This window comes from Dermacentor andersoni, chromosome 10 (assembly GCF_023375885.2).
Source record: "Dermacentor andersoni chromosome 10, qqDerAnde1_hic_scaffold, whole genome shotgun sequence".
Classification (NCBI taxonomy): Eukaryota; Metazoa; Arthropoda; class Arachnida; order Ixodida; family Ixodidae; genus Dermacentor; species Dermacentor andersoni.
Genome location: NC_092823.1, coordinates 46523517 through 46540604, shown reverse-complemented (window position 1 = coordinate 46540604; position 17088 = coordinate 46523517). Strand labels below are relative to the sequence as shown.

General features: G+C 41.7%; 1 protein-coding gene across 9 annotated transcripts in view; it reads right to left on the bottom strand.

The window, feature by feature from the left end:
- Positions 1–12603, bottom strand: part of LOC126543115 (uncharacterized) — a 72465-nt gene extending 59862 nt beyond the window's left edge. For 5 of the 9 annotated variants that reach the window (XM_072284828.1, XM_072284832.1, XM_072284833.1 and 2 more), the window contains exons 1-4: positions 12472–12602; positions 8926–9078; positions 4282–4446; positions 1137–1247 (exon numbers count right to left, since the gene is read on the bottom strand). In XM_072284828.1, the coding sequence (XP_072140929.1) occupies positions 1137–1247; positions 4282–4446; positions 8926–9078; positions 12472–12544 (502 nt within the window). In that variant the 5' untranslated portion in view covers positions 12545–12602. Of the gene's footprint in view, positions 1–1136; positions 1248–4281; positions 4447–8925; positions 9079–12471 lie in introns of all 9 variants that reach the window. The other 4 variants (XM_072284829.1, XM_072284831.1, XM_072284834.1 and 1 more) reach the window with 1 other exon arrangement.
- Positions 12604–17088: the final 4485 nt, after the last annotated feature.

The window sequence follows — 17088 nt, the reverse complement described above, 5'->3', positions numbered from 1 at the left end:
TTTTACATGAAGTCAAAGTTATCATTGTCCGTTGCGCGCCCAGAAAATTTGTTATTTAGCGTACTCTAGAATTTTAGAGAGGTTGTCTAAAAATATGAGCCTGGCTATTCATGCATACACGTGTGCGCCTTCCAAAGGTAGACACCAGTTCCGCTGCAGTAAACTTTGTCCACGAGCAGCTTCAGCAAAAACCACATTTCGTATGACGTGCGAACTTAAAAAATTGTGTAGCTATTGAATTGCGGTGCATTCAACAGGAGAAGTTTGGGGAAAGATAAAACGCAGGAGGGTGAGTTCTAATTTATTGACACAGAATGCCGCACAAGTATACAGATAAATTTTATCGGATAAAAAATGAACAAATTCACACGATACATTCTTACAAGCGTAACGCAAGCGCAGGAGATATATATTTTGCCTAGTAATGAGATGGAAGCAGAGAAAACAAGAACGTCTGAGAAATTTTAGGAAAATATTTATAGAAGCATGTGGTGCAGTCACTACTTTCTTTGGTAGTGCAAAATGCCATGCAAGGTTTTTTGGGGGTATAGTTTGCGATCAGCACTCTCACCAGACGACACTGACGCCATCTCGATAATCACTACTAAGTGACAATTTTCGGTAAGAGACTACCATAGCGCCTGTGTTGTACGTCTTCCAAGGGAAAACAAAGCAAGCCCGTTTTTTCCCGCTCATCCTTGCAAAGTGATGAAGTTCGCTTTCCTCTACGCTTGCGCATTTCTCAAAATATTTCCTCGCGCGCTACTCACACATGCGGCAGACTAATACTGTCTCTTTCAGGTTCATATCCTGCGTACAGTGCTGGTGGAAGAGTGTTAACTAGAAACTTCTGACTTGCCCTGTGCTGTTAAATCGCCCCGTAAATGATAGTGTACTAAAAGAACACTTCAGTTATAAAACTCTCTAGTGGTACAAAACACTGATAGTGTATAAAAAACATAGAAACTTCCTAATCTATCCTTTCAACACTTTTTTGAGATATTGACACATCATACACCTACCTTCCCTATGAATCATACCAGTGAAAAATTTTTGACGTTGTCTCTAGCACGTGGCCATCAACCCATATAAGGTTTTATGGACATTAGCAATAAGACCACACAAAGTTACTTTACCTGTTCCTGTTTGTTGTGCCACTAGCCCTGATCCAGCAGCTATTGTAGACTGCAATGCAACTTGCGGAACCAAATTGTCGGTTAGGCCTGGAAGTAGGCGGCTGCCGGTACCTGAAATCACCGATTATATCAGTGCGTCAACTGCTGCAATAAACATGTCTTATCCTTAGGCAATAAAATGTCATCTCCATGGTCATGAGTAGGTGAAAGTGCAACAAAATACAACAGACAACAAAATATGCAGCTATTCTCCACGAATACATTTGGTTAGGCCTGTAACGGATATACTCCAACAATGGCATTGCTGTGGCAATACTTGAAATATAAATATCTGGGTACCATATTGACGATGTTTTCGTTACTAAAAGGTCACTACATATCAGGGGCGGCATGTCAAAGTTTTCCTCAGTAAGCGCTATTTGCTACTTGTGATCGGCCTTCATTACTGATATGTCCAGCACCATGGTTGGCTGAAATATTCTCTTAGGAAAAATTGTAGCATAAGAGTTCGTTCCGAATACGGGCCAGCATTTCCGATTTGTATTGCTTTAGAAGAAATGTACAGCGCTGGCAACAGCTCTAACAAAAATGATCCGATTCGAGGTATAGGTTGGTGGGCGCGCTCAATAATATTTCGTACTGCCATTGCAAGCCACCCCCACGACCAAAAGGAGCTTTTCTGCCATTATTTCCATTGGAGCATTCAGCCCGGTAAAGGTGAATATATACCGCACAAGGGGTCTGTTGAATTTCAGCCTTTGACTCTGCAATCAGCACTCACTGATCCACCACAAAGTGTTCGGAAATTCACGCGTCAACGCTATGGCAACAGGCATTTCGGCGGAACGCCTGCGACCAGCAAATTGCTCGTCACCTACCCAAGCACATAGCCTTTGCTGACAATTAGTTTTCAGATGACGAAGTTATGAATAAACAGTGTGGCATTAAAAGACGGGACGTCATACCAGTCGAATAATACACTAATTTACAACCCATTTGTTTTATGCTACTTCATGCTTTAAAAATCTGACCACGTAGCCAGGTATTGGTCAATTATTTTTACACATTCAAAAATTCCAACTTCATCTCGCTGTCTAATAAAATTTATATTTAGAGTACATCTAGATGGGGAACTATTGCCTAATGTAATAATAAATTTATAATATTACGTACTACTCTGCCAAAGAAAAGAAGGCATACTTTGAATGCGCGTGAACCTATGCATAAATAATGTAGCCGTCATTTGTGTATTTACAAACTGCGGCAGCCTGTGAACCCGATATGCCCAAGCTAGTGTAGGTCTCATTATTTCATTGTTGAATGAAAAAATACAGTAACAACAAACCTCCCCCTAACCTGCAGGAAATATAATTTGTGCGTCGAACGCTCAACACCTTTCGCATGGAGGATGGACATTGCTTTTAATGTACTCTTTCTCTGTACAACTTTCTGAAGTTGTAGTGCGCCATGCCGACAGGCTTGCCCATTCTTAGCTGAAACAATGCACCCGTGAATTTCGCCCTGCAAATAAGCGACACTGCGAAGCGTGGCACTCTCTGGTCCTGCTCCTCATCAACTGCAAATGGTATAGCAGCCTTTCGTCCTCAACTGCACAGCTTCCTCTTGATGAACTGCTAATTCGCCCTGTCAATATTCTGGACCTGCTAAAACCACTAACAATCTATCCACTCAGTTGGAAACACACTTCACCGTTTCAACATTGCCCGAATCATTAACATAGGTTTTCACATGTACCAGTACGTATGCAATATGAACAAAGTATCCTCACCAGTTGCTGTTCGGATCGTTCCAGACGCTGATCCAGCTGATTCCTTCGACTAGGACGTGCTTTCTGACACAGTATTGTCATCTTAGTTAATTGATCGTAGTTAATTAACTTGTCAAGTGGAATATAAAAAATTATTCTAAGGAGTGTCAAATGATGGCAAACCATATGCCGTTCGTTTCATTCAGCTCTCGCTAATGATTTGTTTTTAAATCCTTGGCATAGCTTACGTGAAGCACCCTGTACAACGTGCACCCCACTGAAATATGCCACTAATTTTAGAGCTGGACTTTTGTAGTACTCGTGCGGACGTTGTAATTATTGTCATTTAAGCTGTCAGAATAAATCAATTTCGGTACAGCTCATCGAACAGGTGCATTTCGCAGAACCCCAGTATTTGTTTGTGGCCTTCAGTTAGGAGTTTGTATTATTGTTTTTTTACAGCTTTGCAATCCTTGTCACTGTCGGTAAAAATTGTACACCGAAAATAACAATCCCGCTTCCAATCCCGCTTCCGCACATCTCGCTATCGATGTGCGGCGCTTGCCAGTCCTCTGCCGGTGTTCCTCATCGAAGTGTTCATAGGTGTTCCCACGATGCTGTTCCTGCTGCCAAGCAGACGTTGTGTCACGTGCTGCATCACGCCACGTCACTTCCGTGTATTAATAAAGCACCACGCGAGTGTAGCTCGAATGCAATGCTAAATATTGCTCCGGCCTATAGTGCTTCGCCTTCCAGCAAAAGCATCACTACTATAAAACAGTTACTACTACAACTACGGGTGTCTGTAGGTGGTTTCTTTCGGTCAACATGAAGAGGGCCACCTTACGTTGCTGAGCCGCTAAGACGGGCCTAATACGTAAAACTTACGGTTTGACTATGTGGTAGTCAATTTCACGTTTAAGAAATGCCCACTTTAATGTTCTGGAACAGATTAAACCTCTGATTGCACGTAGGTGAGATTAGGCGACACATTTTGATTCTTAGTGCCAGATATGGGTGCAACAGCATATTATAAGTGGGCGTATAGTGTGCTACAGTATTATCAGCGGTAATTCGGGATCGCAAGATTACCTGTGGGGCCATGTACCCTCTTATCGTCAAAATCGTGACGACGCTACACGTGCATAAGCATTCTCGCTTGATAGGCAAGGAGCCGCGCATGGTGTAGAGGTGGACGTTTGTAGAAAAAAAGTGACGCGGCCGGGAAAAATAGCTCAAATAGCTCCGTGAAAAATGCCTCGCAACGAACGATGGCAGCACGCTAGTCTTACTGACAAGCAGTGTTGCTTCGAACAATTACGCTAATTCTTGCTAGGCAGTTTCGGCAGCGATTTTTTTCAACACAGGTTTACTTACGCTTTCCACAGGTGCGCTGACATTCTCCTAGAGTGGGAAACTTGTTTCCGAAGTAGGAACAGTCGTATGCGAAGAAGCATCTTCCCTTGTTGGGATTATAAATGTACACAGGAAACACCTCGCCAAAGCAGATTACGCTCGCCATCGGGTAATCACAAACTTCGCCTGCATTCGCAAAGAGACAATTACGCGTAAACATGGTCCTGCAAGAACTGAAATTTGGGCGAATTCGTAACAATGAATATTTCACTCAAAGTGCAAAAACAAAAAAGAACACAAAAAATACCAGACAGGACAAGTGCTCGTCCTGTCTGGTCTTCCTTTCTGGTGTACTTGTTCTTTTTTTTTTGCGCTTAAAATCGAATAAACAAGGTATTACGGAAAATTAATTAGAAAATATCTGACGTTCTATTCTAGAACGAAGCAAGTTTACGCTATATACAACACCGTAATGTACTAGATTTCTTAATGTTGTTTTATTCAACTGGATTCCCAGATGACATGGACAAGTTATCGTACAAAGAAGTTGCTAAAACTGCTAGAAGACATCAGAATGCGGCCAATGGCGCTCTGTCTCTTGGCGCCTCCTAAGCAAACAAATCGTAAATTGGGCTTAATGATTAAGTTCGATGTCAAGTTGTTTCTCATTCTACACAATGTATAGAGTAATAGCTTCCGGGACCCTACATTTTCTTTGTTGACTTTTTCTCACATTTCATGGTTGCTGCACTAACGATGCAAGAATGGTGAAGTGAAGAATGGTGAAGGTATTCAGAGACCTGGATTGGGAAGAATTGGGGATAAGAGTAAATGGAGAATACCTTAGTAACTTGTGCTTCGCTGATGATATTGCCTTGCTTAGTAACTCAGGGGACCAAGTGCAATGCATGCTCACTGACCTGGAGAGGCAGAGCAGAAGGGCGGGACTAAAAATTAATCTGCAGAAAACTAAAGTAATGTTTAACAGTCTCGGAAGGGAACAGCAGTTTACGATAGGTAGCGAGGCACTGGAAGTGGTAAGGGAATACATCTATTTAGGACAGGTAGTGACTGCTGATCCGGATCATGAGTGTGAAATAATAAGAAGAATAAGAATGGGCTGGGGTGCGTTTGGCAGGCATTCTGAGATCATGAACAGCAGGTTGCCATTATCCCTCAAGAGAAAAGTTTATAACAGCTGTGTCTTACCAGTACTCACGTACGGGGCAGAAACCTGGAGGCTTACGAAAAGGGTTCTACTTAAATTGAGGACGACGCAACGAGCTATGGAAAGAAGAATGATAGGTGTAACATTAAGGGATAAGAAAAGAGCAGAATGGGTGAGGGAACAAACGCGCGGTAATGACATCTTAGTTGAAATCAAGAAAAAGAAATGGGCATGGGCAGGACATGTAATGAGGAGGGAAGATAACCGATGGTCATTAAGGGTTACGGACTGGATTCCGAGGGAAGGGAAGCGTAGCAGGGGGCGACAGAAAGTTAGGTGGGCAGATGAGATTAGGAAGTTTGGAGGGTCAACATGGCCACAATCAGTACATGACCGGGGCAGTTGGAGAAGTATGGGAGAGGCCTTTGCCCTGCAGTGGGCGTAACCAGGCTGATGATGATGATGATGATGATGATGATGATGAAGTGAGCTCGAACCCGCGCTCCTCCCTCTCGACAGCCATTTTCTCAATCGGGCTTTCAAACAACTAATTCTACCATAGGGCTTACTTAGCGAATGTGAAACGATCATAAAGCGTCGGTGTAACACTTAACTAATGGTGAACGTTAACGTTTACGCTATCGCCATTTTGATACGGCGGGCATTGTAACGCGACTTGCAATGGATCAGCACTGGTACTTTGGTGGCAACGTTTAGTTATGCATTTGTTTAATCATATTGAGGCGCGACACTTTCTAGAAGTATTAAGCAAACATGCCCTTTATACACAATACAGCTTTTATGTTCCCGGAATGATACTCGTTCTTATTCGACATAACAATAATAAATTCCAAGACGCGATCTTCTAAAGTAGCACGTGAGAAGTCTAGTCCAACGGATATGTGTTAGGGATATTTTTTATTATATCATAACTCACAGAATACAGCTGTATGTTAAACATTCCAGTTTTATTTGTGGTAATTGCATTTCAAATATTGTTTAGGCTTGAGCAGAAGTTTCTGTCATCTTAGTTACTGATAAAGCTCATAAAAGCAATTTAGAAATACATAACGGGAGATGCATGCGCACGAAATAAGTAGTAATTGCCTGTTGTAATTTTCTTGCTGACTAATTTAGATATTTCATGATATCAGTGCTCTAAGTATCTCCGCAGCCTTAAAGCAGTCTCGTCCGTTTACTGGTGCGACTATTGCAATATGTATCGTTCCTTTCGCATTTTCTATGGTGCGTTGGGCCTTGAAGAAGAGATCGAGCCTTAGAAGCGTCACAGTCATGTGGTGGAAGCAGCGGCATGGTAATTCTGTGAGAATCTGGCGTGATATCACTGGTACCCATACGTAGAAGAGACGGTTTTGGACAGCTAATACTTTCTACAAGGTGCATGACGAGTTAATATGTAGTCACAAACTGCCATAGTGCAACAAACGTGTATATTACTCGCAGAACTCTAAATTTGCTCCTATCAGCTAGCATTCTTTGTGCCACTTTTCTCCAAATCAGTGGTATCAAGCCAACATAAACGCATTCAACATTACAGCTGATGTCTCTCAAAACATTCCCAGCGATCACAGCAATCTCTAAACAAAACCAAAGCTCTTCGTTCCCGCAACTCTATTCCAATTTTCGTTTTGAGCGTTCTCTTTAAAGGTTTCACTCCCTACGTGTCTTGTTCGTAAAAAAAAAATACACTACCGCTGCCGTATTCCTGCACCACGATGTATTTTCTTGAGTCTTATGTGCTTTTGCTATTTTGCGTTCTTCATTGTATCGTGCCAGAAACACTCATGCTCTTGTATTTATGAAACGACCCCTCCCCCCCCCCCCCCACCCCCGTCTCCTTCGGCTTGATGTATGTGTTTCGTAATATGCCCCCATGTGTTGAACGCTAGTCCTGCAAATCATGTTGAAGCGCCAGTTCATATTTTATGCGTTACGTGCGGATGTACAAGTGCGTGAGTGTGAATGCAAATAAGTCAGAAACCAACGTCGCGCTAACTACCATCTCACATTCTTAGTGCAAAATATTATATTACAAGAGTTATTCATTTATATGCCGCATTTTAAGAGGATTAGAGTTGCACCACAGAAAATGCATTTCACGTGTTTTCTTCAGTATATATATATATATATATATATATATATATATATATATATATATATATATATATATATATATATATATATATATATATATGAGAGAGAGAGAGAGAGAGCGAGATCGAAAGAAGACAGGGAAAGAGAGGAAAAGTGACCGATATATAGAATATGAAAAGCCAACTAACGATGACACGAACGACACCATAGGGGGAATTATTTGTAGTTCCTAATCGAAATGAAGAAATGAATGGTGAATAAATGGAAATGAAAGTGGGAGGAACAACTGCTTGCCGCACGTAGAATGCTAACCCACGTTTTTGCATTATGCGTCTCTTACCTCTTACCAAATAAGCTACCGCGGCAAGGTTTGCCTATCAACGTTTTGGATGGGATAGCAAGTTAACGGTTGTTATCTGATGTAATCCTCTACAACATTTTACTGGAAGCTTTGGATTGGACGACGCCACTGTAGCTCATTTGGTAACCAACATCTTCGCGCGCGTCATGCGAGGATGTGGGTTCATAACCCACGTATTGCTTGTTTTTGCATACGCTTTCATTTCCATTTATGATTCGTTTCTGCAATTCATTTAAGAACTACAAGTACTTCTCTCCATGCTGCCCTCGGTATGATTTTTTGTTTTCATCTTTTATATATATATACATATTCGTTCATTCTGACGAAGGCCGTGCCACGGCCGAAACGTTAAAAACATTAAAGATGCAATTTTCGTAAGTGTGCACCTTCCGTTTCTAACACTACCTATGCACCGGACCTACAGAACTTCTCATTGAGTTATATGTATGTATGTATGTATATATATATATATATATACACTCTTCGTTCACTTGGTTACCTAACGAATTTACTGCAACAAAAAAGAAAGTTAAAAGTGCGCCTGCAGGACGCAACCCTCTACGACATCTCACGCGAAGCTGTGCTGTAAATTAAAACTGTAGTTGACTAAAATCAATGAGTGATAATGCCGGTGTGCGGCATTCAAGCACGTAGTGTGGCTAGCTCAGCCGAATTGATAACTTGCTTTATCCGCGCCGTCTGATAGCGCACTGGGACATTTTTAAGGCAGTGGTCAAAGTGCCTGAGAGAAATTGTTTAAATAGTTTAAAAATGCGCGTTACACAAATAAACGAAACGCATGGAGAAAAAAAAAGGCATTCCACGTTCAAGGAAGCAAATGTTTGTAAGGAATTGAGGCTGTCGATAACGTTGTCTCTTGAAGATTGCTTGAACACGGGACTTTGCCAGTTTGACTGCTCTTGTGTAGCAAGCGTCTGGGCATGCTGCAAAGTCCATTGACGTTGTCTGAATGTCACAGTACAGCAAACAGTAAAAAATATAACTGACGAAATATTTTCACCATTTCGACATACGCCTTCGCACTGTATTTTGTTTGAAAAGGGCGCTGCTGGGTCGCAACTTTGTAGGCATCGTTTGGTTTTCTGATCTAAATACCATCGTTGCTGCGAGCACTTGGTTTTGGACGTTTGAAAGGTGATCTGGCATCGGTCATCTGAAATGAACAAATAAAATAGGTGGCCCAGCTGCCAAGTCATTTTCCATAAAAACATTTTATCAATATTTTCAGTTGTCATTTCATTAGACATAGCTCTTGCAATGTATTTACTGGCTACACTGTGTATTGCTGGTAAACTGAAGCGGTGCATGAATAAAGTTTTCTTCAATTGTTCGTGACCACCCTAACTGCTATGTACGTGCTTGATATCATGGAGGCTGCACTGCAACTCTGGCATTCTTTAGTGGTCCGGCGTTTCGACCTATGGGTAAACTATCCAACCAACTTACTATAGATCATTAATGTTTCCCAGGTATTTTACTAAAATATTTGCATACTATAGTGGCTGACTCTTAAGAGTATAGATATAACTCTGTCGATAGAAATTTTGCTAAAGGATCACTTACACGCTTTGCGACTTTCACAACTTAGAAACAGTGAATGGTTGATGCGTGAGTGCGCTAACATTTGAGAAGACAAAGAAGAAAGCCATATGCCCGAGCTCCAGTTATTCTAAATCATTTCTTTTTCATATTTGTGAGAAAATCTCTACAATTAGCAATTATACTTTTGCATATGCAAGAGACATCAATAGAATATGAGAAAATCTCTCACCATATCACGCTTAGGTAGGATGACTATTGCGCGCAGTAAAAAAAAAAAAAGAAAACGAAGCTGCGTCTTGTATTCGCAGAACGTTCTAAGGTGGAAAAGAAGTGTGTATCGCTGAGCAGTCTCCAGGGAAGGATCGGTCTTAGCACTTTACTAAAGGGGCGTTGTCAGCGAGCTGTGCAATTTCTGCTGTTTTGTTGTTTTTACGACGTGACGTACCGATGAAGCGCAAATACAATACCTAGTACATTTTTCATCTACTACAGAAAAACACCTTCAGAGTTGTCAAACAGTTGTCCGTGATGACTGTGTGCGATTTTTTGGACGCTGCTATATTAGCCAATGAGCTACTCTTTTAGCTCTCGGAGTTACGTTATTAGGCATTTGTGTACTGCTTGGGCAATAATCGCGAGACAAGAATAAATTTATACCCACCAATTATCAATAGTTTGTATCGCTTGGCCAGCTAAAAACTTCTGCATGTCTGAGTTGTCATTGCTCCTTCGCGGTTGATCCTATTTATCCTACCGTACATACAACTTCACAACATTTGTCCTTCTGATCCTGACCATTTGCGGAGCCTTCTACGGCAAGATGCTAACGGGAGCAGTGGGTAGTGTACCAATGTGTCGTAGAGCAGTCGGCTTATTTTTTTTTTCTGTTCGATTCGGCGGGGTGAACCACAGGATGAACACGTGGTCTGCCAACCCGACAACATAGACGATATGAAGATGGTGGTGTTGAGGTCGTTCAGGGTTCTCAAGCCGTCTCGTTGCGGCTTCTTCCTTACCATGCGTTCATTTATTAATGGGAATAAACCATCATTGAAATCAAACAGCGAGCATGGACACGTAGACACATTGAGAGATCCAGCACTCTCAGTTTTTGGCTCCTCTAAGTGCTGTCGCAGAACTTTGATCAGTCTGTAAATGGTGAAACCGGTGCGATGCGGATATAACAAAAGCAGGAATGCGGGAAATTGAGCATATGATATTGCCAGGTAGATGAGTTTCCAAAATGTGTCAACATAAAGAGTAAACTTTGATTCAGAGAGGTATAAAACTGCCGCAAGGCCTTTTTTATACCGAATTCCAGGCATGATTTTGAGAACTTGCTCAATATGCAGGAGGATTTGCCAAACAAGACAAGTGGTATGGCAAATTTATTGGAGGCATTTCAGTATTAGGGAGGAGAAAGGTGCACAATATAGGCTCATTCAGCGGCATAACGCAAGCAGCAGAAGCGATGCCAGATGTAACATTTTTTCAAGACAAACTTGTATTAGCTCCCAAGTGGCGTTGTCTTGGGCACGTAAAAACCCAGTTGCTCTCAGAGCAGAGCAACTGCCGGAAAGGGCGGTTTGATGATTGACAGCTGCGTGGGCGGTGGAGCGTGAGTGAATCCTTTACCAAGAATTCCAGCTGCATAGGTGCGCGCTGATGCCACGCTCGCAACCAATCAGACCCATTTCGCTTCCGCCGGCGAGGTCATTGGCAGGGAAGGGGTTCGCGCGTGCTACGCCGGCTTCGTTTCCGTTCTGTCCAGTCCCTGAAAACTGATGGGACTTTCACGCGTTGGGCGTTCCTCCGAATAAAGGACTGCCTTTGACGAGGGGCGACACGAACTCGCCCGTGTAAGGGCTCGCCATCGGCGCACCAATCTAGCCGTTGGAGCAGCCCGAGCCCATGCAATCCGACAGCAACGATATGATGTTCTTGAGCGGAGGGAGCGGAAGACCGAAGCAATTCGGCTATTGCCTGCTGGTTACTTAACCGTTAGGAAGCTCAGGGGCACACAGGACAAGCTTCACTTATCCCCATTTTCTGGTAGGGGCAGAGTTGTTCATTTTTTATATTGCTTCTTGCTTAGAAGCGTAATCTTTAGACACGCTGTGAACAGAGTTTTACTAATAGAATTCATATTAAGTAGAATTGGTTTCGAGGAACAATGCATTTGCGTTAATATTCCAAATAGTGAGTGGCAAACTTCGTTCCGACTGCGGTGGGTCCCAAGCCGCTGCGACGTGCAATGGCCGCTAGCCTGTTAACGAATTTGCGGAAGACGGCCGCCAGGTAGCGCAGGCTGACATTCCTCTTACGTGGGAAGACATACGGCTTTATGCATGCGGCATAGGACCGTTCTCGTATCTCCACCCCGACACAATCATCGGGCTCAGAGAGGTGACCCACGATCTCTGCACAAAACATTTTGCGAGCGCAGCGGGCAGCGTTGCGGTCGTAGCCTGTCTTGTGAATGTGTACGCAACCGCGTAGGTAACACGTAGGTCTCACCGTTACGAAAAAGTTCTAATGACTTTGGTCAAATGGAGACTCTCGAATAATTTCTCTTACGGTAGTGTGCTTTCGTGTCACCGCAGGAGGAACTTTTCAGCTGCTACCTCACGCTCGTACAGAGACCGCCGAGGCGCTCTTTTTGCCGTGACCTTCATATAACAAGCGGGAGCCAGCTCGGAAAACGCTATGCGACTTCCTCGAGCAGTCAGGCCTTGCCATCTGGCTGCTCTACGCGAACAAGCAGGGCTGGATTTCGGGGCCTCGGCAAAAACAACCCCTTAGACGAAAGACTTATTTTAAACCATTATATTTCATTGAGAATACAGCGATTCACTGAACACCTACCAATTCGCGCCCTTATAATTTATCCTTTCTTTTTCATCTAGACAATATATTAGTAAACAATATCAAAGCGCTGAATGCAGCTCTATGAATTTTTCTACATACCAACTTAACTGAAACCTAGAAAATATTTTATACTCACCATGTGCCTTTGGTTTCCGTGCTTTGCAGGCTAAAATAAGAAATAAAAATAGAAGAGGCGCCAAGATATTCATGGCCAATGGGTTGCCTGTGCGCCGAAAGGGCTTGGATGCTTCTACTCTCCATTTATCTGCATTGACCACGTTTTTGAACGTGAAACCAAAAACGGAAAAAAGCGAGCTCACAATAGAATAATAACTTTATTGTGTTCTTGGAAGGAAACTAGTAGAATTTGCTCCTCCTGTTGTATGCAAGTTATCCAGGCAGCGTATATTTTTTTTGTCATAACTTCATACAGTGAAAGCCGTTCTATCCACTGTTTTATCACAGTAACGGTGGTTCTTAGTTGGATTTGCAGGTGCTTTTCATCATTTTTGCTGACATTATTTCTAGTATATCTTGTTTTTAATGATAATCTATCCCGGCGCGTTTTTCTTATGTGTACGAAAATTCGCAGCACCCGTAAGCATGCAAAAATATGAAGTCACTAACAAAACGCTAAGGAGAAATTCCATATATTGGGGCCTTTGTGCAAGCAATGTCTTCTTTCGACAATGGGCAGATATATCAGAGCTTGCTTCTGAACACGTTGGCATAACTTGCTATCTCGAAGCGTATGGATGCAAGATGTTTTATGTACAATGGGAGGACCATATGTTTTACCGAGACCTCGATTTCTATGCGTGCAATAGACGCTACTTGCTAAGCACGAACCAAAGTTTTGTTTGAACGCAACCGCTTCGGAAGCTCCAACATCTAGTCCCCCCCCCCCCCCCCCCCCCCTTGGTCGAAGAGAGGAAACGACAGCTTTCGACGATTAAGCATTAAGGTGGCAACTAGAATAGGATTCATGCGTAAATAAGCTACATTTGACTAAACTCCTGCTTGGGGATTGGAACTCATGCAGTCAACAAGAACGGTTCCATGAGGTGATCTTATGTCGACTTCAAATTGGACACATGCGTCTAACACATAATTTTATATTTCGAAAAGAAAACCCGCCATCTTACGAGAAATTCCACGAATCACTTAGAACTCATGAACCACTCATGAACCACGCGAACCACTCGTGAACCACGTTACTATGTCACGTCTAAATACTGAAAGAAACACGCGGAAATGTTTCAATGATTTGTATCACTTGCATATACCTTTACACCCTGCTTTTGTATTGGCAGATCAGCCGCTAGTGCCATTCACTGACTTGTTCGAGTTTTTAGATGAAACTCGGTATTTACGTGACTTTAAAGTAACGGAACTATTGCTGCCTTAAGATTTGGTTTTGTACTGTTCTGTGACTGGCGCAGAATGGTGTCAGTCCCTTTTGTGCCATGAAACTCAAACTAATAATAATAATAATAATAATAATAATAATAATAATAATAATAATAATAATAATAATAATAATAATTAATATTATTATTATTATTATTATCCTATTTATGTTTTCCCGGTCATTTCCAAGTTTTCGAAATTAACTGTTAAGAATGGATTGTCAGCGTGAAAAACAATTCTTTCTGTATGAGCTTCCATTTCTTTCTATTCACTCAAGAAACATCAGCCCCCTATGATGCAAGCTATCCTGTCCTTCATGCCAAGGTGGCATGTCGATGCGGCGCACTCTGACCTCAGTAAAGCATTTAACAGTGAATCATCCGATATTGTTAGAGGAGCTTGTGCACTACTGTGTTGAAGCTGCTTTGTTACGTATACCTTGCAGCTATCTCCTCGATAGGTCTTTCTGTAGAAGTATCAATCAATAATCTTAATTTCTATATAGTGTATATCGACTATTATGCCTCAAGGACCCATGTGACGTCCGCTTTTAATATTAATTTTGTTCAAAGATGTTTCGCCAGTCATCCAGAAGTGTACTCACGCTGACACAGTAGATGCAAAGCACTGAGGATTTCGGTGATCTGTAGTCCAAGTTGGCCGCATTCTCTAATGGTAGCAAGAACTTTAACTTCATCTGAAAACAAACTTTTCTCATTTGCATACACCTCATAATACTCTCTTCCCTCATTTAGAACAACTTGTAGCGTTGACGAGGGTTGTTCAAATAAGCAATATGGGAATGCTTTTTTTGTAACACGCTAAGCATCTACACCAAATCTAAGCGCGTGGCCTCACTAGGCTTACGCATGCTCGGTTCCATCTGCTGACTCACAAGAGAATTCCATGCCTTATTCCCCTTGTTTCAATTGTTCTCATGTCTCCCATTGCTTGAATAGACCTTAATGGCGTAGAAAGGCACGAGCGATTCAAACAGCGAACTATTGAGCTTGTAAAAAAGTTTTCGAGAATACAGAAACAACCTTTTCTGAAGCTGCGCTCCAACAACTTTTCAAGTCTGAATAATGATTCTGCACTTCCGTCTTTCAGAGGCGGACGTAGTCGTGCCGACATCCTATATTGATACAATATCATTCTAAGAATTATGATATGTTAGGATCTACTAGCTCCTGTTTCACAGTAAGTACTCCAGATAGCTGCCAGGGAGCATAGACCCTTACACGTTTGTGCCTCTTTCAGCGGACACTCGCCTGTACACAAAATGCAGTCTTTAGAACTAGAAAAAAGTCTATGAAACTGTCATTTTCTCCGCCCTCATATATTTCAATACGCGTTGACTTCTTTTGTTTATTTTTGTTCCGAACTTCGCACGTTCTCATAATCCTTCTTTCTAGCTACAATTATTTTCCTGTCTTTTCATAGTTTCTTTCTACTTCTGTATATGTAGCCCACCTCCCAATTGTGTGGTAAAGATCTATCGTGGTTGATCACTGAGTTGTTTATTGAGTTTATTTGTTTCTAATTATTTTATCCCTTAAATTTTCGTTGCAGCTTTTACTCTTCTACCTTTGTTTTTGTTGTTTATTTGTTGGCCAGAAGTCGGGGACCTAAGGGTTGTTTCTGGGCATGGTAAATAGAATATTCATTGACTATAGATTGATTGATTATTGTTATACTAAACCAGAACCAGATGATTTAGTGTAAGCTCGGCCCAGAACACCATAACACACATGCCATCAGTGTCTGCGCTCTGCTATATATAATAGTTCATGAGCGATAGCGATACTCTACGCTTTCATTTCTATGGTCTGGAACAATTTTCGCCAGCGCACATATTTATATACTTGTTACATTGAGCGCCGGTTCTTGCCCCCGCGTTATTATTATTTTTTAATTTATTTACATCATGTTGCGGGCCGCATGGCCCAAGCAGCAGGGGCAAGGTAAGACAAAAAATGCGCGTGCAAAAGGCAGAATCGCAAAATATAAACTTAGGAAAGGAAACAAAATAGCACAAAGCATCGTTACTTAGAAAGTACTAATAATATGAGTTTGAATTGATCCAGAGAGTTCACATGATGGAAAGGGATGAGGTTCCATTCTTCTGTAGTTCGAGGAAAGAAAGAAAATGTAAAGAGGTTTCTCCTCGCAACGTAAGGAGAGAGAGCGAGAGGGTGAGAGTGACGGGTTTTTCTGGATGCAGAAAGAGTTATGTATAGACTAGGACCTTGTTCATACATTATAGGTTGTCATGACGCATATAATTTACTGTTCTCTGTATCCGTGTTAGTCCTGGCACGCTGCAGGATGTAATTTCTTCGTATGCGCTAATTTTTGTTACAAGTTTTTTTTTTGTGCTTGCTTTCGTATTTCGTTTTTTATCCTATTGGCGAGTATTCTCAATGTACTTATTAGCAGCACTGATAACCTGCCGAATAATAATAACAATACGCGCCAGTGTTTTTAAAAGCATGCTTCCAAAATTCACCATATGAACAAACACCAAACCGAAAATACGCAGCCTAATAAATGCCTGCATAGAAATGTCCATACCATTGAAATTGAATTGTATTATGGAATATGATGAGATTACAAGTTTAAAAAGAAGTCGACCTTAAAGCTGTATTATTGCCATTATATATGTGGTTTATTAAATAACCGTAGTTAGCTCGGCCTGAAGGTTCATGTGACGCACGTGAATTATAACCACCCTGTAATCATCCGTGATGCTTAACCATGAAAGTAATTTACGAGTGTGCTTGGCCAACGATTGTCAGTACACTTACTTCTGTTTATTCATTATCATAGTCGTGCCCATTTTTTTCTTATCCAAGTATATGCTGTCGAAAATGGAAAAATGAGTAGTTGTTCTTATGTAGCCCGCATCCGATCTTTATTTCCTGTTTCTGTTGCAGTTTTAAAAGCATATTTGCTTTATTTTATTGAAATATAAGAAAATTGGGGGGGGGGATGCGTGCTGAGGCATAACAAAGCATGCCTCGTAGTGTTTAAAAGATCCACCAATTTTTCTTCTTCGTGCGCCATAAAAAAAATGAATACAGCAGGACTATTGTCCTCGCTTTTTTTGTTTTGATGTCAGTGTGTGTGATCAGAAACACTGTGAATAAAAAATAGGCGTCATGCCCGTGCGCTTCGTTTCAAATGACGTCTATACACACGTAAGCGTTGTTTCGGCCCTACTTACACTGCGTATACGTCATAGGCGGCCCTAAAGAAATGTGATATCATTCTTAGTCTAGTTCTGAAGGCGGGTACATACGCCCTCACACAAGAATTGTTAATATGCCTGAGCGCATCACTC